The 19,454-nt window shown below is 36.0% G+C and overlaps 1 protein-coding gene across 6 annotated transcripts in view; it reads right to left on the reverse strand.

Moving 5' to 3' along the window:
- The window catches only part of TBC1D5 (TBC1 domain family member 5), a 285,215-nt gene that overhangs the window by 122,489 nt on the left and 143,272 nt on the right, over positions 1–19,454 (reverse strand). For all 6 annotated transcript variants that reach the window (XM_015853783.2, XM_015853786.2, XM_015853785.2 and 3 more), the window contains exons 5-9: positions 9,555–9,663; positions 7,674–7,763; positions 7,520–7,591; positions 5,555–5,622; positions 1,155–1,257 (exon numbers count right to left, since the gene is read on the reverse strand). In XM_015853783.2, coding sequence (XP_015709269.1) covers positions 1,155–1,257; positions 5,555–5,622; positions 7,520–7,591; positions 7,674–7,763; positions 9,555–9,663 — 442 coding nt within the window. The remainder of the gene's footprint in view (positions 1–1,154; positions 1,258–5,554; positions 5,623–7,519; positions 7,592–7,673; positions 7,764–9,554; positions 9,664–19,454) is intronic.

Consider the following 19,454-nt stretch of genomic DNA (forward strand, 5'->3'; position numbering starts at 1 on the left):
GAATACTGTTCAAACGTTTCCTGTAACAGTGCCCTTCAAAACACAGCTCACTAATCTCGTTTTTCTTATTATTATGCATGACTTTTCCTTGCTCAGTCTGTCAAACATGAAAAGTAACCAGTTGATGGAGATTCAATATGTTTGATAGCTATATATTTGATTTTTGATATAAGTAACTGTTCCTTCAACTCACACGTGTAGGTTGTGCCATGAATCACAACTAATTTCCTGGCTACGGACAGGATGCTAACAGACCATGCCTGAGAGCACACAGTGTGTTATAAAAGTCTTCACATTTACTTAAGATTTTCTCCTACGTAAAGCTTGCTGCTCTACAGTTTAGACTATGTCTGTGCACACACTATCCCTCAGTTTGACAGTCCATACTCTCTCCCCACAGCAAACAGCCTGGGGAAACAAATACAAATATGCCCACATCTATAATTTTGCGTATTGCTCTTGCTACATTAATTTAGTATCCAGCTCATATTCACTTCCAAACATTCAGAAAAAAACATTAAATTTCTTCTCCTCCCATCTGGATGTATATTTGGTGACGTTTTAAAGGCTACCCTTAACATTTTGACCAAAATGGTGTGAGCAGTCTCTTGCGGCAATGCCATAAAAGTGATACGTGTTAGCACCCTTCTTCAGTCGATAGACATTTATCAGCTGCAGTGCATTTGCTTGCTGCATGGCTATCTTTTAATTAGCATAGCAATACCACTTTAAGGAAGAACTTAAAATACTGTTTTGATTACATTTCAGAAGTCCCTTATTAGGTTTTTTTGTTTTTTTTGTTTGTTTGTTCAGTGCCATTTTTAATGCTGGTGCATACCTTCTCTTTCAACCTAAGCACAGAAAGCTTGTTCTTATTCTTTTTGTTTTACCAGCATTGAAGTAGAGGATGTTGTTTATGAAGGATTTTGAAGTTAGATGACTAAGAAACCTTAAAGAAAACAATTTGAAGGACTGCCTTATGAGGAAAAAGCATATGTTATTCAATGTTACTTTCCTTACTGTACAGCTGACAAGCAGCTCTTTGATTACTATAGCATTAGGATACAACTTCAGATACAACAGAACTACATTATTGTCAAACCATACAGAAAATTTTGAGTAAATGAATGCCACATGTACTATATTTTCATTACCTGTTTATAAAGCAACTGCTCATTTTCTCTGGCATAGCAGAACAGAACATCTGTAAGAATTTTCCTCACATTCTCTTGCTGGAAATATTGCATTTCAGGAAAACTGAAAATGAAGAAATACAACAACAGTAAACAATATAGCCCAGAAAATCTCAGCCCCTGGTGTTCCACAAATATATTTAGGTAAGAAATGAAATGACAGGTTGCTTTAATTGTCAGCTTTATTTTATTTTATTTATTTATTTTTTTATTTTTTTCAAATCACCAATCCAACGAAAACATGAACAACTTGAATTTAATCCAAATAAAACAATGTCCCCTATGAGTCCATTCCAAGGGGATGAAAGGATCAAGATCCTTTGCTCCTCAACTTTCATGTCACAAACACAAGTTGAGCTGAAACAATGAAAGGAGACAGAACAAGAGGCAGTGACTGACAATGATCCTGAAGCAAAGATCATGAATTTGTACTGTTAAACCCATCAGATGGCTCTGGTCCCAGGCAGCACAGCATCCCAAAACTAACTTAACTCCAAGGTGGTGCTCGACTGGCTGTCAGCCCCACACCACCAAAACTAAAACTTCTGGACATGTGATAAGAAAAGACCGACACTCAAACACCACCTCCCTTCCAAAACAATTGATTAACTCGATTTAGGTACTGGAAAACTGAGCATCGAAAAACAAATCTCCACAGACACTACCACAGCTTATACAAAATTCTGGTATTTTTTTCTTCTGTATTGGGCTGTTAGCTGTAACTGGATCATCAGTCTGTCCTGCAGTTTCAAGAACTGCTCTTCATTCCTCAATGTTGTGCAGGAAAAGAGTACAAAAGTTACAATATGTTAAAGAAACTCATAAAATTTCCAGTTCTAAGCTGGAATAAAATTGAATAGAGTGTGCTAGAAGGAGTGTACATATCAAGTTCCAATATTTCATGCATATCTGAAAAATTAAAAGCATATTAAAGGCAAGATTATTAAAATATCTCACAGTTGACATGAAAACTGGTATTCTAGTTTTCTTCAGCTCCAAGAAAGCTCCAATATATCTTACTAGCATCTTTTTTATGTAACATAATTAGGCATTTTATTGTCCTTAGCAGCTTTCTCAAATACAATTAGAAAAACACTGGATACTTTGGCAGGGTAAATATGAATTAGCTTTAGTGTAAGGGGGAAAAAGCTTCTGGAAAAATCTTGTTATTGAGGAAAATGCAAGTTTTTGGAATCTGTAATGATTCTGAATCTACTTTCACCATGCTTCCTGCTCATTGACTGCTGGAAATAGGAAAGAAACTGATTATGCAGGATGCACTTTAACAGGTTAAGTGCACAAAAAAAAGTGTTTCCATGCTTACTGAAAAGGTAACTAGATGGCAAAAATATTTTATAAAGCAAACACCCCAAACCACAACCAAATATGTGGAACAATAACAAATAAAAAAATAAATCTGGAAAGGTATAATGACAAAGGAATAGAAAAAGGTAATGTTGAAGAAGGGAAAGCAGAAGACAGTAATAGTAGGCTTCAGGATAGACTTCCGATGCAAGGGTTATAATATTGTCAATTTTAAAATGAAGTCATATGGACTAAAGGTATGTGTTCTTCAAGCTACATTTGCCTTGCCTGCTTCCGAAGTCTAAGCGACAGTGCTACACTTTAGACCAGTTTTATTAAGAGTCTTGTAAAGCCTATCACAGAAAAAAAAACATAAGAAATTACAACAACTTACATGCAATAAAACTATGAGTTTTCACAAATACTGTGGTCATCTCACAGGGGTAATAACAAGGAAACACAGAAACAATAAGAAAGGTGCTTTGAAATCCTTGGATGAAAGATCCGATGCAAGAGCCAAGGCACAGAAGACATTATGGTTTGAACACAGAAAGTGGAAGTACTGAGAAAGGCATTGGGATGAACAGTGTAACATTTCCCTGGCACCTGGTGGGGGTAATGGTAGACCAACATTTGGATACTTGTATGCACTTGTACTAATCACATTACTGTAGAGGAAGGACACAGCTGAGACCAAAAAGGTGCATTACAGCAGATGGCAATCGACATAATTTAGGGGTTTGAAGAGATTATTTCTGAAGGACTGTTATTCAGTCCTGCCCTATGAGTTTTAAGAAGAGAAGACTAACAAAGAAAACTGAAAAATACACAGAGATATCTGTGAGGATCTAGTAATACCAGAGATTGTGACAGAGAGGATAATAAAAACCTCATGAATAAGCTGGCTGAAGTATTAATTATGGTAAATGTAAATACAAGAGATCATGAGGGAACTCTTAGTTCAGGACAGATTTTTATGGAGAATGTCATTTTATGATTAAAGCACTGTTTTAGAAACACAGTATCCTCAAGCCAGGCAAGGCAAGAATACCACTTTCTATGAATACTGGAATATCACATTTAATTATATCTGTGAGAAAGACAGCACAAGGGAATGGGAATTTTACTAAAATGTTTCACCTTAACAGATAATTAAAAAAAAAAAAAAAAAAAGAAAGAAAAAAAGAAGAAAGTGTTCAAGTCTTTACTTTCTGAAAGTTAAGACCAATGTGAGTTAGTTTTTTAAAAAAAACATTAGTTTTGTCCATGTAGGTGCCCCTTCCATGGGTGTCAGCCAGACTTTGATAAAGAAGAAACTTAGGTTGGCAACCCAATAAAAGGATGCACAAATAGTTTCTAAAGCGAATTTGGGCGTGGACAGAAAAGAGGCTCTCAACCAAGGGCTCTGTGATGTGATATTGTGTGAATAGTTATCATTACACTATTGTGCATTATTAAGTTAATGCTGTTAGATGATAGAGTATTGAATTCGGTGATGAAGAATAAAAATCTATACTTTAAGTAAGAAATAAAACTTAGAAGGTGTTGATGTCGATAACTGAATATAGTAAGTATTTTAAACTATAATAAACAGCACTGTAATTTATTGCCAAATCTTTATATTACAGCTCCAGGAATTTGTTCAGAGAATGGAAATGTAAAGTACAACACTGAAGACAAGGAACAGAGCTAAGGAATATAGAACTTATCACTTACAACAATACTAGTTTATACCTATATATATATATAAACACAAAATGTTTTTGATTAGCATATGAAATATAGAGGTTATATAGTATACACATAAATGTATATACTTCGCAAAATAACTTCATGCTACTAATAAATTTTGCTTCTTGTTTGACTTATGTTGATATTGATGACACATATTCTGCTACTGTTTCAAGTACGGTATTTAATATTAAAAAATAAATAATCATTTTTTAGTGTCTATTAAGGGCATTACCGAACATTACTCATGCTACTATTTGCCAGAGAGAGAGCCTGGACTTCGTATATGCATTTTTAAAAACGATCTTACATTAGTCATAACCTCCACGCAACTTTTCATCCTCCAATTACATTTTAGATATGTATATATTTTAATCTTAGAACATCCTGAACTGTTCCCTTTAACAAACAAAAAATGCCATCTGTGAGAACATACATGAAAACATACTCAAATTTTAATTAAAAATCTCATGACATAAATGCATTCAAGAGAGGGTCTAGGGACAGACATGTAAAATATTTGAAAACCAGAGAGCAATGATTTTTTCTGCCTGGATTTTTTTCTTAAATGAAAACATGTGAACATGGGAGCTGCACAGTCTTAAGATTATCAACACATTTTTTGAGTTGCAATAAAAAGTATTTGCAATACAGTAAAATTTTCTATGGGAGCAAAACAGTAACTGAATCTAGTTAGATTTAGATATCAGTCAATGCTACAACTCTAAAAAGAAATGCTTTCAGGAACGGAGTGTTCTATCTGAAGAGAGTAATGACCTAAGGGCCAGGAAGATGGAAAGACACAGGACAAAAGGCATTTGTGACAAATAATAATAGAAAAGTGATAAATAAAGGTAGAAATGCTTAACTTCTCTATACGAATGACATTTCCCTTACTAATTTCACACTGCTTTTTTATTATTGATTGAACTGTTAAGAATTACAGAAACTTATCTGTTCAATCTTTTATTATGATAATAATTTAGTTAAAAGACCTTCCCATTTCTCTTACCTTCTCTCTGCTTCACATGGAAAACTCTATTTTAAATTTCATATTGTAATACATTTCCTAATATCTTAATTTAGAAGAGCTTTTCTTCAATGATACCAATAAATCTCCAGGGTTTAATGTTTAACTCAATTTTCCCTTTCTTCACTCCAAGAAAGCTGTATTTTTATACATTTAATGTATGTTTCTACACATTCATGTTCAACAATCCTGACATTTACACTATCTTAAGTCGAGAAAACACTATATAATATATACCACATAAAAATGCAGAATCTACATTTATATTTAGAAATTTCTTTAAAGATCTACATACGTTCTTGTTACATCTTGTTCAATCATTGCTCGAAGCTCTTTATCCTGGAAAAATTTATTCCAAAGACTCTGAAATAAGGAAAAATAATTAAATGAAACAAAGGCTTGCACTAATACATAAGGATTTGCTTTGTACAACAAAGTACTGTACAAATATTAACTAATTAACCCTCAGCAATCCTGGAAATGCACATTAATTTTTGGGGGGTAAAAAAGAATGCTAGTGACTTGTCTACAGTGTCCCAGAAAGTCAGTTTGTATCAGAGATAAAAACATGTAAGTTCATGGATCCTACTTGATCCTAATGCTTCCTGCATTAATTTGGTGGCAGGTTGCAGGTCTGTGAGTGACTTGTAAGAATATTTAGTAAAATGGAGTAAATTCAAACTCAGAAGAAGAAACAGCTGAACTGAAGAAGGTCTAGTTCACTGTACTACACTTCTCTTATGAGTGTGTGGACTCTAATAAGAAGCTGCAATAGTTTCCATGCTATTGTTTGCAACCAAGCTACTTTGTTTTAGTGAAGAAAAAATCAAATAAGGAATGTATGATGATTCAATACCTATTATGAAAATGCTACCATTCTAATTGCACAAATAGTGCAGAACAAAACTGGCTATTCTAATAAGACTCTTATATGTAAAATCAGAACCTTTGAAGCTCACTGTCAACATAAAAAATATTAAATATCAGTCTGAAGTACATCTAGTTTCTTCCGTATCTGTATTTATGATTATTTTCATTATCTCTTTTTTGTTTCCATGGCTTGCTTAGCAATATTTTGCAAAAGCTAACCTGTGAGGTGTCAGCAAATGTTTGTATGCCTGAGAAAATGTACTGTAAATAAAGCCCATTCCATTGTAAAGGATTCATAGCTTGACCTTATTGATCAAAGTATAGAAGGAACAAAATCTATAGCAGTCTTTTCATTTAGGTTAGCTTTCAGATAGCAGCAGCAGAAGCATCACTGAATGCAATACTGTACAAACAGAGTGGTTACAATACTTCCAGAATCTCTTCTTTCACTGTAAACAATTGATTGTCTTAAATTCCACAGAAAGAAAAGGGAAAGTATATCCAGTGTTAGCTTGCAGAAGAAAGGTAAAATTAAGAAGAAATTAAAATGTTAATTAGCATCTATGTTTGTGTCACAAAACATGAAGGAAACCCCAAAAATGTAAGACTATTATGCATCCTTGACAATGTCTTATGTAAACTGAATATCTTTTTAATTGCACCTAGAACACATTTTGAGACTCTCTTTCCCTCCCCTTTGCAAAAGGTTCATCAAGCCAAAATACAAAAGAAACAGAATCTTGATTGCTAAAAAGGAAGGAAAACCCAGGACACAAAAGGGAAAATGTTATATCACTGTAGAGACTGAAAGGAACTTAGCTCTTCATCCCTCTACCTGATTTGTTCTGTGGCTTCGTGTTATAGACTATGTCCCTGACATGTCTGTCTTCATAAGATCACAGACAGAAAGACGGTTGGGTTGCTGAGTGTTATCACAAACTACAAAAAGACCACTTTAAATCTTTTGCATGTAATACAACTTTCTGTACCTCTGCATTCAAGAATGTTTTGATGGCATATACAGTCATACGGGCTGCAGAACTACAAATGTGCCTATGATCAATGCTTCCATGCTTCAGCAAGCAGACCTATTCAAACACCTCTCCTTCTGCATTAAATATGAAGCAGAGAACTACACTAAATACAAACAAATATGAGCTTCTGCTTGTGAACAAAGTAGTGCCCCTCCATCAGAGAGATCCGTGAAATTCTTTCTAGATGTAAATATGTTAAATACAGCCAAACTAATTATTTTAATCACATAAAACATTGCCTAAAATTAAAGTGTTACATCTTTGAAAATACTTTCAGCTTTCTTATAAGAGATGTCAGGATGATGATGATGCTAATTGTAGCAAAGACATATTAATATAACAAAGGGTTAACTTACCCCCTCATCCTGAGAGAGTGGATTGTTGATTATCAGGTCTTGCTGTCCAGCTTTCCGAGGGTTTGTAATGTGCTGTATAAGAAAAGAAAAAAAACTCAAATACAAGCATTCGTACCTACATGAAATCGAGATAATCTATTTTATACCAACTTACGATTTCTTTTATCTTATTATACGAAGTTCTTAATTCTGAAGTGTTTTTAATCCATTGACTTCTGTCTTGGGGTAGAACCTCCAGAAACAACTATTAACAAAACAAAATGAAACCAATTAATTTAATCAGTGTAATGCACCTTTTCATATAAATCCTCCCAGATAGCATAATCTGAAGAAGGGAGGACAAATATTCTACAATTAGGGCGAAGGAAATAAAGACCTATAGAATAATCCTGACTTTAGTACTTCCCAGTCAATAAACAAAGAAGCTAGGAACAATTACAGTTCTATTCTATAACAGAAAGCATTAGATATTGATACCAAAAACTCAATTTTAGAAACTGTAGCAGCTCCAGTACAGTTCACTATGACTTCCAATGCAAAAACAAAATGCAAAGAGGGGATAACAATAAATATATAAATCTAAAAAATATAAAGCTATTTACATAACATTGAGGAGTTGATGTAACGTCTAAAACCAAGTATGAATACTGAGCAGAAACTAACTACTCAGAGGTAGTCTCTGACTGAGAAATGAAGAAAGGGGAAATCTCAGTCTGTATAAAAGAAAGATATTCTACAGTTCTGTGAGAAACTTAAAAGACTTAATTGTGCAAAAAATCCTTGAGAATACCTACATCTCAGTTCTTTCTGATTTCTGTTTAAATGGGCCAGAAAGAAACATCTTTTGGAAATGCTATTGAATTACATATAAAATAAAGAACAAGAGTGTTTTCTTTGTTTTCTTTTTCTTTTGCTTTCGTGTACGTATCATAAAGGGCTGTGAAATAGAAAATATTGACCAAAACAAAGCATTCTCAAACTGATAAAAATATGTATTTCAGAAGTTAATGAAAGCATTGATAGTATCTTCAAAATAAACAGTTTAAAACAGAGTCCTAACCCATATCAGGACATGCAAATAAAACCAGTTTCATTTCTAGAATAAAACAAATCTCTGTTTTAATCAGTGGATAGTGAGGGACTTAATGCTTCTGTTAGTTTAGGTTTCTGAGTTAAGGCCTTTTAATTTAGAGGCACAAGAAGGAACAGACTAATTACAAAAATGCTTGTGGCAAATATTTATCTGCCCTCCTGAAGAAAATATTTTCATTAAATTTGTTCAGTGCCAAATACACGAAGCTTTTGAAATTTGTTTATTTATAGACAAAGTGTATTTTGATTTTCTTTTCAAGAGTGAAGACTGAGAAATTCCAAGTGAGGTCATTTAAATTATCGATGTTAGTACAGAGCAACTCTATCAGGGAGAATATTCACTATTATCAAAGCTACATCTGATGCCAGTGCAACACAGCTTGTCTGGATATTATATAGCACCTCAGTGCAACTGTACTTTCTTTCACTCTGCTTTTCCCTGCAACCATTGAAAAATGTAGTGAGGAACATCAAAGGATCTTTCGTGTTTCCGCCTTCCCTCTCCAGTCATTACAAGAGGGGTTGGTCCCCATTTTCTCATTTCTCTGGGAAGAAGTTTCTAGGGGAAGCATGCAACTGATTTTAAAGGAGTTCAATTTTCCATACCACAAAACATAAATTCTGAGACAAACTTTTTGACTTCCACAGCATGGTTTCAATGTACAGACAGGAGAGATGGCTGTGTTGTACTCAATTTTAAATGTAACACCCAACACAAAGACTGTCTTTCCAAGGAATCGTTTGCTATCACTCACAATTCAGCTTTAAGGCAACTCAGTATGAGTAGCAAATGTCCTATGAATTACAAAAACGAGGAGGAAAACATTGGAATGAAGTCTGCTGGAAAATTCATGATTCTTTGCATCAGTAATCTTCCAGCGCATCAGGTAATGTGTTGATATATTGCAACCACAAACTGTAAATAAATATTTTCTCTTCTTACCTTCCAGCAAACACTACGGAACCTGCTGCTTCTCAGCTGCCCATTAATCCCCTTCAGCCGTATAGTTGCCAAGTAATTGTTGTTTACAAATAGTTCTTCCCATTCTTTACTGTGTGCAAAAGCAAAAGGAATGAACATTTACGGAGGAAAAAAAAAAAAAAAAAGAAAACCCATTGCTGATTTAAGGACTATATGACACTACACGACTTTGGATAAGGAGAGGAAAGTAACTCTTTTAAAATGTATATATTTAGTTGTGTACCATTTCTAAACGCATGGCTGTCTTTTTGGACACATTTCTTCTTTGGATTTAATGAATATGTAGATCGCTATAATTATGCCAGCTACTGAAATTCATAATGTCTATGGAGGCTATTCCATTTCCCCTAAAATGTTGGTACTGCAGTTCAGTGAATAAACAAGAAAAATGAATATTAATATAAGCACATTCATGTTTCAGCTCTAGACAAAGAAGTACCTATTCCAAAAATATGCAATAGAAAAGTATAGTGTTGACTGTATTAGCTCCTCACATGACATATTTGCTTAAATGAACCTTCTTTTCTTCTTAATGTCAAGCCGGGCAGTTAAGCATAATAGAAGATGACTTTCTTTAACATTTAGTGCTATTTACTACTGAAATCACTCCTACTTCTTTCTACATGATCAGTTTTAAAATTTTAACAGGTGCTAGCAAATTTAAAAAAACATCAAAAAATTAAAAAGCTTCACTGTATAAACTGTTAAAGGCAAGCTTGAGTACCTTGCAGTACCTATGGCTGACTAGATAAACAACCTAAATATGCCTCCCAGGCATGCAGGCACCAGGGGCCTAACACCTGTGCCTCATTAATATACAAGTAAATCTGTTCTACTGGGAAACAATTGGAAATTAATTGTCCCAAACCATCTACTGCGTTTGAATAAAAGAATTAAATCTATATTTCCTGCACCTTCTACTGAAACGAATCTCAAGAACAGTATAAGCTCAAGTGATGGTCCGGGTGGCCCTAGACTTGCTAACAGACGTTCTGCATCCACTCTAAAATTCTAATGGCAACTACAAGGCAAAGAGCTGGGCTATGTGCAAGGAAATATGTTCCTGATTGATTTTCATTGCATGTCCTTAAGGTGAACATCTCCTTCTCTGACTGTCACAAGGGAGACTGTTACTTCTCCCTGGGAGACCAAATGAAACCAGAAAGAGGGAAACTACAATTATGACTCCAGGGTAAGATCTCACCAGACTTCCTTCAGCAGTTAAAGTCACAGAATAAGTTATACTAGATAGTAACAATTTCTTGCTTTAAAAACTGCCCTAAATTTAAGCAAGCTAAATTTAATTTTTATCCTTTTAAGCTGAGTTGTGAGGAGGACTTTTTTTAAACCTTGTTTTAGATAGAACTTGTGCAGTTTCTGAAAAAGAATTATAAGATACAGTTGCTGTGAGTATCATACAGTTGTTGGGAATGGATCATACCATTACGGTTCTGCTCCTCTGAGGCAGGAGGAAACTCATAATCCATGCTATGACTAGACCTGTGCTTACAAAGGCACTGTCACATTTTGGCCAGGACCATCATGGGTTGGACCAGATGACCTTGGAGGTCCTTTCTAACCTTGGTGATTCCATGATTTGATGATTTTCGAAAAAAATGGTTATTTCCCGACCTTGATTAATAATTATTAATTCACTGAAAAGCAAATGTACTGGGGATAAGATCAAAGATGACTGAAACAGGGTTAGTTTTCAGGGGTTAGGGCTGCTTTTAGCTTCTGTTACCAATATCCCCAAGCGACTAAAATTGCAGCTAGTAACTACAGTAGCGTGGGGCAACTTCCTCTCTTGCTGCCGCATCCCCTGGTCTATAAGTCAGAAAGCCCATCTACTCATTTCATGGCTTCTCTACATCCCCATCTTCTGCAGCGAGCTGCCTATGATTGTTTACCACAATTCTGTGTCCTTTAAATACAGCGTATGGTATATAGCAGACACAGCTTGAGAAAAATCTGTCCCTTTCTTTGATAGTCATTTATACTTCAGTAACTACAGTATATTATGCCTATCTAAATAACCCTCCTGTTTCTATCATGTATAATATTCTTCATTTGCCATTGTAAATTCTGTAGCATCATTGGCCATTATAACTTCTGCCAAGCTGCCTCCCTAAGGTAGCAGTGCTTCGAGAGTGATGCATTCCCCTATGCACAAAACAGGTCAAATTCTGAAGCTATTCACATTGTTCTGAAAGTGGACACATTCTACAAAGTCATTCAAAATACTGGGATGTCAGCTGAGTCAGTAAAAGGTTTGAACAAGTGCAACTGCAAATAGAAAGAATGGAGAGGAAGAAACCTCAAAAGGTGATTTTTTTCACCAACTGCTGGGAGTGATTGCTATGCAGTAAGTAATTTCAACACTTCTTAAATTGTATTAGTGCAGATGACATGCTTTTTAAAAGAAACTTCTAATGCAATTCCAAACATACTTTGAACAAAATTACATTTAAAACAGCCAAAAGAAATTTGGCAAGATTATATCTCCTCTCATCCTGCCTTGGCTGCTGGGATAACTAAAAAGAAAACTTACACATGACAGAAAAAAAAAGACTTTTGTGTAAACAGAAGTTGGAATCTGCCTCAGTTTTAGGAAAGCTAAATGATATCTAAAATCCTATCTGAAGAGCACTCACTAATTCATTTCTCAGATATTTTGAAATATGGGAAATAAATGAAACCTTGTAATTGTAGAGACTGTTTCAGTAATGGCAACACCACGCAATATCAACAAGCTTTCAATTCTAAAAGAATAATTTCAGAAATGATATGGCCCTGCTCTGTAAACTAATATCTCTGAGCCTTGTTAACCCAGGCTTAGACCCACTGGTATAAGGGAAATGAGCAATAAAGACTGCAAATCAAGTCTACTGCATCCCATTTGCTTCACTGAAGTGAGAGACTTCTACAGCCAGTTGGAGCAACTTAAACTGTGAATAAGAACATACAATTGTTTCTAATCAAACTAGAAAATTAAACACATAATAATGTATTATAACAACACTTTAAAGTTGTACAATTAAAATATAGGTAAATAAGAATGTTAGTGTTTTCTGGTTTCTTTGTACACACTTTTATTTTATATTCTCGCTTGTTTAAACATGCAGGCTAATAGGTTGTGGTACATACTGTAAACTTTTAATAATGTAAGACCTACGGGGAAAAAAGTAATTAGATTAATGTTCCTTTAAAAAACTTAATTTCATGTGGTGTATCTATGCAGTGAAGGTCCAATGTAAAATATTTATTGAGTCAGTTAGATTACTTAGATGAAAAAGCAAGCAAAATGGAGAGGATGAAGGCTGCAGATTTGTTCTGCAAGGTTTTTTCTTAGTTATCATCTCCTGAAACGCACATTTCTACCATAAGCATCGTAGAGTTTGAGTCTATGAATTCTTTTTATGTTGGTGTCTGCTTTAGCACATGTACTTTCTTTCTTGTACAAAATGAGGCTATCTCCCAGCAAACCATATATATTTATTCTTTCTTTCTTTCCAAAAGGATAACATCTCAGGGTATATTTTAGAGCTATAATTGTTGTATAGACAATTCAAAACATTAAGTTTTGAGTGAAAAAAAATCTGAAGATTTTGAAGTCATGAGTCACTGTCTGACTGCACACTGTAAGGAAGGGAACAAGAAGCTCAGAAAATAATTCCGGTATAACAGTACCTGGAGTTTTACTGTGGCATTGCTGAGCTGTGGGAGTTTTGGGGTATGGGTAACAAAGATATTCTTCCCCCGAGAATGTATAGTTGAGTATCAGCCTCAAGGTCTTTTGCTAAATTTTAATCTGCATCATAATGCTAAATCATATACACCAATGACAGATAAGCAGAATAAAACCTCAGTCCTCCTAAGTTCATTACAAAATAAATACTCTTTCCAAAAGAGGAAGAAAGACAAAAGAGGAAAAGTGGTACAGCAGAAATATTCTGGCAAACAATGTCAGCTAACTTCTATATGTACTGATTTATGAAATATCGCTGCTGATGCATACAAATGCAGAGTCTTCCAAAGTTTAATGCTAGTATAAAGAATATTTTTGTACTATAATGTTTAAACAACATCAAACACTGGGGAAGACACTAAAACTCATAAAAATATAGAAATGTAAATGAGGAACAAGCACACTGAACTAAAACCTATGTCACTGAAAAGTGCAAAGATTATGTTCTGGGACTGCAAGGGCTGGGACCTTTTGGCTAACGTTACTATCCATGATTACTGAGATTTCAGTAAAAAACAACAGGTAATGAAGAAACCAGTACCTGACAGCTCATTATACAGTGTGTATAGTTATTATGTCTCATGTATTTATCTTCTGAATGTACCCTTAAAAATGCTGAGGCTTAAACTCAGCTCCTGAGAGGCCCCGGTGGTGCAGTGGTAGGAACGTCACTTGCAGAACCGGAGGCCCAGGTTTGAATCCCCCCTGTGGTGCAAGTGGTAGAAGTGCTGCTCTGCTACACAGAGGCTCAAATCCCGGGGGTTGGACTCGATGATCTCTAAGGTCCCTTCCAACCCGCACAAGACTATTATCTATTATCTATTATCAATGAAGCAACAGGCTAACAGGCCATCAGAAAGAAGGAAAGTCCTTTGATTATCATGTGATATGTTTTGCAATGATATGTCTTTATCAACAGGAATATCAATAAGTGAATGGAGTATTTACATTCAGTGGCAACAGCTCTGTTCAAACATGATGCATATATCCAAGAAGCATGCATAGTTTATATTATTTATTAGGCAATAAAAGAACATTTCAGAAAAAAGTGAAGTAAAAGCCAGGAGTGTAATGAAAACAGAGTTTATTCTATAAAAACCTGAAAAAAAGCAATTGAAATGTAGTATCAAGTAATAAGCAGAAAGTTTCTAAAACATAAACATTTCCGAAATACACAGATTTATATTTGATGCCCTGAAAATCTACTTGAATACTTTCATGTGAAAACTTACTTCTCTGCTTGGAAAGCATATGTATTTTTTTGATGTTGCTCCTCATAGCTGCACTGCTAGGAGGCTCCAAATTCGAAGGCCAGGTTTTCTAAACTTTTAAGGTTTTACCTAGTTTTGGCTAACACAGAATTAAAAAGGACTGGATGAATAAAGGCAAAATAATTTCTTCAACATAAGCAGCACTGCATTGGGCACAGAACTCTGCACTCAGTACTTCATTTTCATTAATCTCTGTAATGGATCATAAATGCAGACAACACTTCCTTTCTAACCCTTGTCTTCTTTAGCTTTTGTAGAAGCAATGCTAAGTCACATGGAAGACAGGGATGTGATATGGAAAAACAAGCATGGTTTCACCAAGAGTAAATCCTGTTTGACCAACCCAATGGCTTTTTACGTTGATTTCACTGATTAATGGACAAAGGAAGACCCACTGATACCGTCTATCTGGACTTCAGAAAGGCCTCTGACACGGTATCCCATAAAAACCTTCTCTCCAAATTGGAAATATATGGATTTGGTGGGTGTTCAATGGATGAAGAATTGGCTGCAGGATTGAGTCCAGGGAGTGGTTCAATGTCTGAATAGAGATCAGTGAGGAATGGTGGTCCCCGGAGGTCAGTGCTGGGACCAATACTTTTCTATTCTCATAAGTGACATTGAAAGTGGGGATGAGTTCACTCTCAGCAAGTTTGATGATGACACCAAGCTGTGGGGTGCGGCCAACACAACAGAGGGATGAGATGTCATTTTCAGAGGGACCTAGACAGGCTTGAGCAGTGGGCCCAGGTGAACCTCATGAGGTTCAACATATCCAAATGCAAGGTTTTCAAACTGGGTTGAGGCAGCTCCCTCAACAACTACAAGCTGGAGGATGAAAGGACAGAGCACAGCCCTGCTGAAAAAGACCTGGGAGTACTGGTGGATGGCAAGCTGGACATGAGCCAGCAATGTGCCTTTACAGCCCAGAAAGCCAACCATATTGTGGACTGCATCAAAAACAACATGGCCAGCAGGTCAAGGGAGGTGATCTTGCCCCTCCACTCTGTGCTGGTGAGACTTTACCTGGAGTACCGTGCCCAGATGTGAAGTCCTCAGTACAGGAGAGACACAGATCTGTTGGAGCGTGTCCAGAGTAGGGCCACAGAACTGATCCAAGGGATAGAACACATCACCTATGAGGTCACACTGACAGAGTTGGGGCCGTTCAGCCTGGAGAAAAGAAGGCTCTGGGGGAACCTGAGAGAGGCACTTCAGTATTTAAAGGGAAGCTACAGAAAAGAAGGGGGCAGACTCTTTAACAGGGTCTGTTGTGACAGAACAAAGAGAAATGGTTTCAGGCTTAAAGAGGGTAGACTTAGGTTAGATATAAGGAAAAAGTCTTGTACAGTGAGGGTGGTGAGGCAATGGAACAGGTTGCCCAGTGATGCGGTTGATGCTCCATCCTTGGAAACTTTCAAGGTGAGGCTGGATCAAGCCCTGGGCAACCTGATGTAGCTGTGGATGTTCTTTTTCACTGCAGGCGTGTTGGACTAGATGATCTTTAAAGGTCTTTTCCAACTCTAAGGATTCTATGACTCTATGATTCTGTGATCTGTCAAGAGCTCTTAGAGCCAGCTGGAAGTCTCAATTTCACCAGTTTGTTTGCCTCTCCTCACTATTTTCTTCACATGTTTACAGAAACACAAAGAAAAACAAAAAGACAACAAATTAGACATCATGTTCAATGGCAGGAACTGCACTATGGTCATTTTATTATTCTATTTTTTAATACATATTGTTACTGATTTGCCATTTGTAGATTTCAGGCCTTGTAGTTTAACCTTCATGTACCCAGGAACTTTGAAGTTCTTTACATACAGGGATAGGACTTTTTTTTACTTCTGAGGTCTCCTGAGTAGAGTTTTATCTCCTGGTTTTGGCCCAGCAGGCCTCACCACATCACTCAAAGTCTGTCAGCTAACATCCAGGCACCTGGTTGAAGCAAGGTCACTATCCTTCCATTAGAACAAAGGGAGAGATGCAAACATGTGAAGGTGAAGCATCTGATCAATTTTTAAACATTTAACTGATAATTCATCTACCTTTCTAAGTAACTGTGCAAGCTAAAGAGACTATTTGTGCTGCTTCAGTCTAACTCATATTTATAGAGTTAATTTGCTACTTCTCCCTTCTAGACATGCTGCTAACCACATCTCCACAAGTTGTTTTTTTTTTTTTCTTTAGTTCACGTGCATGCAACCTTGTTATATGAACACGCTCACAAGCAAGCTCAAAAAAATCCACAATTTCTATCTCCCAAAATGTCTGGATCTTAGAAAATGCATATTGTACGTAGGGATTGAACTCCTCAGTGACAACTAATCCTTCCTTGTCTTAATAACTTCTTAGCAAATCCTTTTAGACAGCAGGATCCAGTACAAGAGGTCTGACAATGTAGGGCTAGAAGTTGTGTAAGGGCCCTTGAACAGAAAAAGGAAGGAAAATAATTTTGGAAGAATTCATAGAAAAATTGAAATCTTCCAAGCTCACAGTAGGTGCTTCAGTGGTCTTCCTGGATTTAGTTAAAAAAAGTTTCTGGAGGAAAACTGTCTTCAGTTCAAGAAGCCACTTTCCCTCTTGCTGGAAATAAGAGATCTGCAACATGCAACCGCAAACTTCTTCAGAAACAGGGAAAATGTGAGACTACTGGCACAGACCATTACGTCCAGAAAAAGATTATAAGCACATTCAGAATATAATCATTCTGAGTTTCAGAGGCTCAGACAAAATAGACTTGTAGTGAAAAGGCTTCTTTGCAAGTAAATGGCATCAACCAGGATGCTGTCCAAAAATTTTTCCAAGGTGAGACAAAACAAACATGGATGCCAGTTTTACTATTGCATTGTGAAAAGAGTGGAAAGATGTAAGTGCTGAGAATTGTTCTTACAGAACAGAAGTGTCTCACCTCTTATTCTGCAATTTTTGAATGTTAACATTGTAAATTCCAAAAGAAAAAAAGAGCTTGCCTTTCCCAGCTCTTGATTATGTGTGGTCACACAGTGTATAAAGTCAGGAAAAACAGGTTATACAAGCATGAGGATATCTTAAAGACAAAATAATAAAGGAACACAAGACTAATATCTGCATGTAGATGGGAAAAGGCTATTATTTCCTATCAAATTAAAACAAGAATTTTCTTCAGTGTAGAGGCATATGTTTCCTACTCCTCTGCATATAAGGGCAGAGACCATGAAGTGATTTCTCATTCAGTTGCCAAGAAAAGCCAGAGGTCAAACAGGAGTCAAACTAGTTTCACTATCCTCTTTTAGAAAGGAGTGGAAACAGGGAGAAACAGCTTGCACCCCTTGCCGTCTTTCTTTTGTATGCTCAATATCAGTCCTGGAGTTGTTGGCTGGTGCACAAGAAACATGCCGCAGCCAGCAGGACCACATTGCCTTTTTGCAGTAAGAGAGAAAACATCTGGCAAACAATATCTGTAAGACGTCAGGGTAAGAAGATGGAACAACAAAGTATTTCTTATACCAAATCTGCTGCCTATCACCGGAAGAATATACATTGACTGCATCCCTCAACTTGGTGCATTCTTTACATGTTTAATCATGGAATATAAGCCACACAGGAAAGAACTTAATACATGAGTTAAAAAATAAAGCTATATAAAAGAGCAGAGATGTAGTAAGAAATTATCCAGCATAGTAGTCAGGGGTCCCTGAATCATACAGTAAGTTAACAACGTAAGTATGAAAAGCAAGCTTTTCTTAGGCTATATATTTATTAGAAGCAGTATTAATGTACAAATCCACCTTGGAAGAAAATAAGTGTCCTTGGGATGTTAGATTCTATCAGCCAAATTGAATGTCTGCATCAATGGCTCTCCCTAAAAGTCATAATTAGGTCATTAAAATATATTTAGAAAAATAGCCTGTAAAATAAAGTTAAAAAATACTCACCTTCATTTTATTTCATAGGTCACTGTTATACCATCTAATAAGATAATTAAAAACATGCAAGCAGCTGGTACTGAGGCTAAACAGATTAATGTAATAGTCTGTAGTCATATGTGCTGGCAAGGGGTTCACCTCTTTGGCGAGGAGAAGGTCAGCTGCCCTTGGGAAGGCAAGAGAAAGACAGTATTTCTACTTTCCAGTGGCACTGCATTGCAGATACTGAAACTAAAGATCCACACCTATTTTTCTTTTCCTTTTGGCAAAGTCCAGCCAATCTGCACATCCAGACACGGCTTCGTCCATAGCAGTGATATAATACAGCACACTGAAACTCAAGATTTTTCCTCAAGTTTATGTTTCAAAGTCAAGAGTTATGAAATGTCTATTTAATTTTTTATTTATTTTTTTTCTAATACTGAACTTCAAATTTTGATAACGTAGTTCTAGGAAAGAGTTTCCATACCATCTTATTAGTAAGACATCTTCTCAAGAGTACAAACTTTTCCATCAAAACCTGAAGACCAATTAGAAAATTCTCTGTGAGCTGTCAGGATGCATTCAAACTTGCAGAATATTTAGAAATATGTGTCACTCACACATGCTTTTCACTTACATTACTTAGAAACTTTATGACCTGGAGGGAAATGCTTACTATCTGAACATAAGCAGTATTAAATCTGTGCCGTGACCAACACAAGCAAGATCCACACCATCTAAGATGACAACACCACATTAAAAAGTCCTTCTTCCCCTAAACAAACTGATAAAACTTAAAACAACTCTAGTAGTGAAAATATCTCATAGAATTTGCATCTGCTGGCCTTTTGCAATCGTGACATCTATCAAGATCCACAGAAGGCTTTGTCTCTTTTACAGCAAAATCCACTAGCCAATTTCTTTTAAGTAGAGTAGACTGAAACACATTGGATAA

Source organism: Coturnix japonica, chromosome 2, assembly GCF_001577835.2.
Source record: "Coturnix japonica isolate 7356 chromosome 2, Coturnix japonica 2.1, whole genome shotgun sequence".
Taxonomy (NCBI): Eukaryota; Metazoa; Chordata; class Aves; order Galliformes; family Phasianidae; genus Coturnix; species Coturnix japonica.